At 37.7% G+C, this 8,838-nt stretch overlaps 1 protein-coding gene across 1 annotated transcript in view; it reads right to left on the bottom strand.

Annotated features, from left to right (window-relative positions):
- Nucleotides 1–8,410, bottom strand: part of cntfr (ciliary neurotrophic factor receptor) — a 168,529-nt gene extending 160,119 nt beyond the window's left edge. The window contains exon 1 of the mRNA XM_037692305.1: nucleotides 8,329–8,410. Coding sequence (XP_037548233.1) covers nucleotides 8,329–8,410 — 82 coding nt within the window. The remainder of the gene's footprint in view (nucleotides 1–8,328) is intronic.
- Between the last annotated feature and the right edge of the window lie 428 nt (nucleotides 8,411–8,838).

Here is an 8,838-nt window from a genome sequence, read left to right as displayed (position 1 = left end):
TATATATATATATATATATATATATATATATATATATATATATGTGTGTGTGTGTGTGTGTGTGTGTGTGTGTGTGTGTGTGTGTGTGTGTACACACTCCTCTGTCTTAACTTAATGGACGTCTTGGCACTATCTCTGCATGCCAATCTGTGAAGAAACAATCTAGAAAAACATATATTTAGTGCTACAACACTGTCAGATTGCACTAAAAACAAAATTGCTCAAGTTGAGCAAATTATGACTGTGAGGCAGCGAGCCAGGAAACCATTTAAAGGAACGGCAGCTTGAAGATTCAGAGAGCAGATCTTTGGAGAGACTTGAGCTAACAGGATTCAGAACTTGACACAAACAAAAGTGATTTTCTGCCATCTTAAATAACTCAATAATAAAACTACCCAGGCCCTTAGAGTAAACAATAAATATCATTACACCTTGTCAGTTTTTCATGACAGTTGTTTGCATTGGTACTATTTTCTCAACTGCACAATTTCAGCAGTGCTAATCATCATCGCATGCTCAGACGCTGCAAAACACACCCTTCCACTGATCAGCTGAGGCCGTCACAAGTTGCTTTGTCGCTTTAACAAACAGTCTTTTGTTTGTATAGTCTGATTCATGCACCGATCTTTAATCTTCCCCAAAACAGACCAACTATATGTAGTGGTTAACAATAAATACAAATGCTTTGGATCATATTTTCATTGATAAAATTCAATTGTTTTCACTGTCTTGTTCAGAAACAAGCGTGTGGAATAAACAGAACAGCTGATGCATCCATAGACTTTGTCTGGTTAAGTGACAAAGTAAACAACTTTAGTGACACCATGAGGCACAATTTTGAAAAAAAAAAAAAGCACATAAGTAACCAACTGTGAAACCAACAGGATTATGAGAACCTAATACGAATGTTGATTGCAGCTATATTTAATATATAAATCAAACTTATATACTTAAACACTCTGTAAGCATCATATTTTCAAACCATGACATCTGAAGGCTGCAAGTTCAAGTTGGTTTCATTGTCATTTCATCACATGTGGTATATGAGGTGGAACAAAACTGTGTACACAGGGTCCCAGTTACATCCAACAATAGCAACAATTTAAAGTGTAAAAAGAAACAGTAAATAAATATCTAAGATATAAATTAAGAAATACGCTAAACACTGATAGTACAAAAACAATACGCCGAACAGCAGCAGCATGAACACGAGTCTGTGTGAGTGGTTGAGTATGAATGAATACAGCAGCATGAAATGATCAGCAGCATGAGATCAGCAGCATGGATAATCAGTAGCCAATATCACCCATCAAAATGGCATTACAGTGATTTTATTTATTTATTTTTGTCCACAGTGATAATCCTGATTAGGTATTTATGAGTCAAATAGTCATCAATTAGTAGTTAAAAAAAGATGAACAAACTTAAAAACATATATAATTATACTTAAATTGATTTGTACAAACCACATGGTGATATAACAAATTTTATTAAAATATTTATTTGTGCTTTTTTTTGGTATGTATCCTGTTTTTTCTAAATATATTTCATTTTAGCCTTTCAAAACCCACAACTAAATGAGATTAGCGTCACTTCAACGAACGGTCTGTCAGTCAATGCGTCAGTCAAACTACTGCATCTGCCAATACTGTCAATCAATCAACATTCTGAAGTCTATCGTGAATTTAATGCAAGCAGCCTGCCAAACACAGCGCTGATTAGACTGAGTGCTACTCAGGATAATGAGAGCGACAGAGGTTCCCTTAAAGCAGAGGATCCATGGCTTAAACATGCAAGAGAAACAAACAACTGTACACACCCTCATCAGTTTTTTTGTGCTTCTTCACTTGTTTCCTGCTGTCGTCTGTTTCCTCTAATGACACATCAGAGAGCAGTTAAATCTCATGAATAATTGATTACATTTTGTTGTCTGGATTCGTCATTTGTTGCAATTTGTGCAGAGATGCACAAATCATTTTTTGCAGAGATGCTTCGCCCTACGCTCTATCAGCTCACGTTGCGTTTCCCTTTGTTCTGTTTCACAAATGGTCTTTTTTTTTTTACCAGCTAAATAAGAATAAAAGAGCGAGAACATATTTCAACAAATGGCGTTTGCAGCATCAGTAAACCTATCGAGATGCTCGTTCATGAGTTACACTTTCACAAAAGATGTCTGAAAGCAATCTTGTGACATGTTTAATATTTGGTTTAATGCATGGAAAAAAACAGAAGTGCCTAAAAATCATTTACAGAAAACATCTGTCGGTGTATTTTCTGTTTGACATCTTGCCTGCAGAGTGTTATGCATTGATGGTAAATGTATCTGTCTATATGAGTTTCAACACATGAATTAGATTAAACTTGGCTGCCATTGCTTACAAGACTGCGTGGATTAATTTGATTTAAACCGTTTACGTGATTTCATTCACAAGGCCGGAACAAAAAAAATAAAAATAGGCTAGTGCGGCAAAGTATATGCCCAGGCATGTTGAGGAGTCATAGCAGCATGTGTCAAATGCTCAAGAAATAAATACAGCTTTGACAGCTGTAATACCATGGAATTAGTTGGGGGTTTAACCTCTTAGTCTCCTGCTGTCTTTCTTTTTGCTCTCGTTCTTCGTTTCCTGAGCTTCGTGTCTCTTTTCCCCATCTCCCCTTTGTTTGCTTTTGTTTGTAGCAATTAAACAAAGTGTGCGGAACAGAGGCTGAGCAAAGGGCAGAGATACAGCCCACCAAAGCTCCCAGTGACGGTGGTGTAAAGGGCACACGATACCATGGGTGGTAAATCTTCTGCCGATCACTTGGTTGGATTAACAAGTTTAAAAAGAAAGACACACACAAAATGTGATAGCAATGAAAGAAAAATCAAACAGCAAGGATATGCATGAAAAAAACAACAAAAAACGATATGAGTAAGAAATGGAGGTTTAAAAAAAGGGGGATTAATTGAATGAAAAAAATCTGAATGAAATAAATGAAAGCGATCGAGCTATAAATGGAAATATTTGTTTCTGAATCTGGGTATGGACTCCTATAAAAAGCATGTTCTCTCTGTTAACAGCATGACATCACCAGTCTCATATTTTCCACCCTACAACAAAAACACACACACACACTGACAAAAACATTACGAAGCCTTTTTCAGGTAGGAAGCACTGGACATGGTGCTTTGTATTCTATGACGGAGCTTTAGGGCCACGCTAAGAAAAACAAATTAAAAACCATGAAAGTACGAGAATAAAGTCACACAACACTTTTTTTTTTTTTTTAACAGCTCTTGTTTATTTTTTTTTCCACGAGTTGGATCTATGACACGACCTGTCAATCAATCCAGTAGGCGCGTCAGCAAATGACCAATCCGAAGCTAAATGCTCCTTACCTGCAAAGAGCTGCGCTGCAGCCCATCAGAGCGTACCACCTGACTGAAAGCAGGTTCAAAGTCTTGACACTGATCATAATCTGATGATGATGTGCTAACAGATTAACTATCTCCTTATTTGTAAAACCAATACCAACATATAACTTAACAAGATGCTCAACGTTCTTCGTTTTACCACAGTTAAAATGATGTAAACCCTGCTTTATCATGTCGGAGTTCGAATATTACAACTCATTTAGCTTTGGGTTAGTCAATTGCTGACACGCCTACTGGATTGAATGACAGGTTGTGTCGTGGATCCAATTTATTAAAAAAAATAAAAATAAATCAAGAGCTGCAAAAAGACTCGTTCGACTTTATTCTCTAATATTAATACTTTAATCGGCTTTATTCTCATAATTTTATGGCTTTTTGTTTTCTCTTAGAGTGCCCCTAATAATCTTAAACATAGTGTAGCTAAAACATGGTAGTTTGTGTAGCTGTATGTGCACGTATGGTGGTATGGGGTGTAGTTTTATACTAATCATTTTGAGGGTCTGTAGTTTGAAGAGTCTTGTTTGTTATTTAGAGTTTTTTGTACTTTTCTAATGATGCTTTAATGGCCCCAACTTTCCAAACTTGCATTACATTAACCCACACCAGTTAAGCTGCTGCTTTTCACACTTATTCAGACTGAAAATAAAGAATAAAGAGGTAACGCCAGAGATTTACTCTTAGAACATGACAGGTAAACACTGCATTCAAGCTGCAGGGGGAATATTAGACATATCTTTGATTGGTCTCCCAGCGACCAGCTCAGAAATTAATGCCGCTCTGTGAGCGCCTGTTCTTCTATTTGGTTTGTGCTCTATCACCACTTGCATAACGGCTCTAACACATACACGTTGCAGTTGAAAAGCAGATACTGTATAGCAAAACCAGTTATGTTAAGCAATAGAAAAAAATGTTAAAAAAAAAAAAAATGACTGAACAAATTTAGATACAGAAGTTATTCTTTCTTACATAATGTTGCTGCCCCCCCCCTCCCCAATTTGTGTAACTACCCGTCACCTGAAAAGTAAAAAAAAAAAAAGCAAAATAAAATGAATAAATAAATAACACTGTTCTTTGTCTATGCGAGACCAAACTGCCAGCAAAGTCTAGTATTTTTATGAACTGTTGCTTGATTTGCCAAACATTCTGCTTTCCCCCTAATGCTTACATATGAAAAAAAAGAGAGATCCCTGTTCCTTGAAGGTGTTTTTTATACATTCTTCTCAGCTTCAGCCACAGGGACGGTGAGAGGTCAGGGTCAGTAGAAAAAGACAACATGTCTGAAACCAAGAGCTTGTTGACAACACACACACACATATATATATGTATATATACTTTATTTTTCCCCTTCTTTCGGCTGCTCCTTTTGTTGGGGGTCGCCACGGCGGGGGGTGGGGGGTAAGGGCCTTGCTCAAGGGCTCATGAGTGAGGCAAATAAGGGTGGAGGCAGGTGTGGGTGCTTCACCAATCACACTCACATTTTGATGTTGTCGGCACCGGGAGTCGATCCAACAATCTTCTGATCACAGGCCCACCCTCTCTAACCTCTGAACCATCTATCCATCCATCCCCCATCTCTCTCTCGCTCTCTCTAATTAGGTATGCATGTATAAAGGACCGTTGATTGTGACAAGTTAATTTTTTTCTAAAATATTTTATACATGTTGCTAATTTTGCAAGAATTAATGAAAATTTTAATTAATTAATATTTTTATTTTATTTACTTATTTATTTGTTCATTAGTTTTTACCAGCAGCCTACACGTGTTTTGGAACTTCTAAGTTTTAATATCTGATGCAACTGACATTTGTTGATATGATTCTAGTTGAATGTGGATTTCAGAAGGAGCACCCCCCCCCCCCCCCCCCCCCCCCCAGTATAGGAGAATATGTGGTGGAAGTGGTCTCCAGTTACAAGTACTTGGGTGTGCACCTGAATGGCAACCTCAGCTGGGGCGACAACACTACCAGCCTGATCAAGAAAGCTCATCAGAGACTCTCCTTCCTCAGGCGGCTGAGATGAGATGAGCTGGACTGGGAAGCTCAGTCCTCACCTCCTTCTGCAGGTGTGCAGTGGAGAGCATTCTGTGCAGAAAGAAAAGCTCTGCAGAGAGTGGCGAAGGCTGCACAGAAGACTGTCGGAGTCAGTCTTCCCACCATCAGACATCTACACCTCCAGAAGCAGGAAGATAGCTACCTGCATCAAGAAGGACCCCACTCACCCAACACACACATGTTTTGCCCCGCTCCCCTCAGGAAGGAGGTTGAGGAACACTAAGTGAAGAACCACTAGACTGAGGAACAGCTTCTATCCTGAGGTTATTAGACTCATGAATCTCTAACCAAGAAAATCACTGGAATGTCAATTTAATAAGGTGATATGTCACTTTGTGCTGCTGATTATCCATGCTGCTGATCTATCACCTTTAAGCTGCTGTATTCATATCAATATGCTCATTACATACTCATGTTTAGGCTGCTGTTTAATGTAACATATTTTACATTAGTGTTAAGTGTATATCTTAGATCCTTGTATTTGTATTTAGTTTTTTTGGTTGTAACTGGGACCTTGAGTACACAATTTTGTTCCTCCTTATGTACCACATGTGATGCAGATGGCAATAAAGAACCATTAACCTAGTTCTAGTATTGTTTTATAAACTTGTTTTTTTTTTTGGTATGAAAAACATTTAAAACACCTGAGTTGTATATTTTAGTTTTTTTTTTTTTTAGAACATCTATCAGACTAAATGCATCCGTTTTATTTTGTCTGCAGATGTAATAAATCAGGTTATTATTCTTTGTACTGCAAAGCATTCCTGAAAAAAATAGCATATACATTTCAAACTACTAGCATTCCTATACACACACACACATACACACAGTACACTAGCAGAGTGCATGCTCTTTTGTATTATAATTTCTGACAAATTGAGCCCAGGCTAACTTCACTGCCTCTTGAGCTGGCGCTGTGTAAGTTAGCACACGTGCACTCTTTGTGATTCAGTGTGGTTTTGTGCTGTACAAGTGAAACATGCCCTGGGGAATCCTGTCAATCACACAAGCTGGTAATTTATCAGCGAAACAAAGCACTTTGTAAGACTGTCTGTCAAAGTGGAACTATGTAATTACATGTATGCATTAGAATTTGGGTGAAAACAAACAAACTAACGATTTGCTCTCTTTTTTTATATATATTTCTTCCCACTTTGATTTCTGTGCACACCAGCCATTTGTATTACTGATTTGAAGCAAAAAGAATTCTAACAAGTAAACAAACAGAACTAACGCAAGCACATATTTTATTCTTCTACAAACACCATTTGTCACCTTTTAGACGTTGCTTTTTATCTGGTCTGACTTTAATTCATTATTTGCTTCTCTGCACAACAAGGAATTAAAATACAGCTGACATTCACAGTGGAATGAACATCTCAGAAATTCAAATTAAATATTTGTTAACAGAGGAATGTAAAATCCTGTCTAACCTAATTTCTCTTGTTCAACAAAGAAAAAAAAGTGGACGGAAAGGGCTGTTATTTACACACATATTGAGCTGTTGGATATATTCAGTATGTGTTGTTGCATTAACCAGAACCACAAAAAAGTTGAATCGTGCTGGACAGTTTCTTTTTGGAAGAAACATTTTTTTCCAAAATACTTCATCAGTCTGAGTCCATCCATCAGGATCTGTTATATTAAACATTACCTTATTGACATATTTCAAACCGGTCTGCTGTGGAATTGGTCAGTAAGCTGTTATTTAATATAACGGATCCTGTTGACAGGCCTCAGACTGATGAAGTCTTTCGGATGAAAGACGAAACGGTTCTTCCAAAAAGAAAATGTCCAGATGACACCAACTTTTTTTGTGATTTATTTACCTGGATAACTGAGCATACTTACTCTTTTTCTTATTAACCAGAACCATATTATTGAAAGAAAATGTATTAATTATTGTGACTTTTTTTTTCTGATATGACTAGTTTCTGTTTGCATTCCCATTCCTCTGCACTTAGCTTTACTAGTCTTTTCACAAAACTCCCAGCAGTCAATATTTGTGTGTGTGTGTGTGTGTGTTGGGAAGCAGGGTCAGTATAATGTTACATTGTGGGAACCAATTTTCCAAAACATCCTACATTGTGAGGACCAACTGTTCCTTGTGGGGACCAAAGCCCAGTCCCCATAAGTATACGTTTTGCTGATGGATTAGGGGCTAGGTTTAGGAATTGCAGATGGGTTAGGTACTGGTAATGGTTAGGGTTAAGGTTAGGCTATATAAATTAATGAAAGTCAATGCAAAGTCCCCACAAAACTAGAAAGACAAATGTGTGTGTATGCGAGTAGTGAGCCCCTCGTGACACCAAGACGTGCGTCACTGTGAACTCATCGAGCTCCATTGCCTCTTTCTTTGGGTCAGCTGACAAACGGTCCATGACATTAGTCTCGCTTGTTGTGTGAACTCAGCACAGTCTTTTCATCTTTTCTTGTTTATTCTTACACCAGATTTTTGATTTACCTAAAGATTGTTCCAAACCAGGACCGTCTTATAGGTATAGTACTCTACAAAAAAAAAAAAAAAAAGTTTACAAAAAACAATACTTTCCAGTGGTTATTTACTCATAACTACTTTTGCAAAAAAGACTGTTTAAAAAAACAAAAAACATAGAGATATAGTCAAAGACATTATTGTATAACTTTTGGTGATGGGCAAAAATAAGGTAATTGTTCAAAAGAGATGGCGACAAGGAGCACAGCCAAGTTGATGTGAAGGAGTGGAGCACAGTAAAACAACTGCAGGTCAAACTATATGGACAGTTGGAGAATAGAGAACAGCCCACTGAACTAAAATAAAACAGACTTGGAGTAGACCTCAGCATGAAATGGTGTCATAAAGAAGATGAAATGCGTACTCACCAAGCTGAATGCGTCTCTGAGCGTAGGCTACAACCACCGCAGCAAGAACTACACAGCACAACGATGTCACAAGGTTTGCCATCTGTAGACACACACACAGCAAAGTCATCAGTGCATGTGAGAGCCAGAGTTCATCTGCCTGTTGTTCTGATTGACAGACCCATAGACGCCTATAATACCATGCGAGGGATGGAGAGATAGCTACTTCCTGTCCTCTCAATATCTTTAAGTGTCCATCTTCCTTCACATTAATACAGTCTCTGAGAAACTCTTTTGTTCCGTGCTCATTTTTTTACTGCTTGTCAAGTTTCCAATTCCTATCAAATCCTGGTCTCACTTTTGATTTACTGGTCTCTGTATATGTAGTTCTCCTTTGATTTTATATTAATCTTCCTATCTCCTTGTCTTTTCTTTTTCTCTTCATCAGTCTAATGGGTCCATCCCCTCTGGAATGGGCCGAGTCAGGGACTCTTAAAGGTATAGCACATCAAAAACAAATGCAACTTTCAT

Source organism: Nematolebias whitei, chromosome 18 (assembly GCF_014905685.2).
Source record: "Nematolebias whitei isolate Nwh7 chromosome 18, NemWhi1, whole genome shotgun sequence".
Lineage (NCBI taxonomy): Eukaryota > Metazoa > Chordata > Actinopteri > Cyprinodontiformes > Rivulidae > Nematolebias > Nematolebias whitei.
Note: the sequence above shows the minus strand (reverse complement) of the source record. Positions and strands in the feature narration are given on the sequence as shown.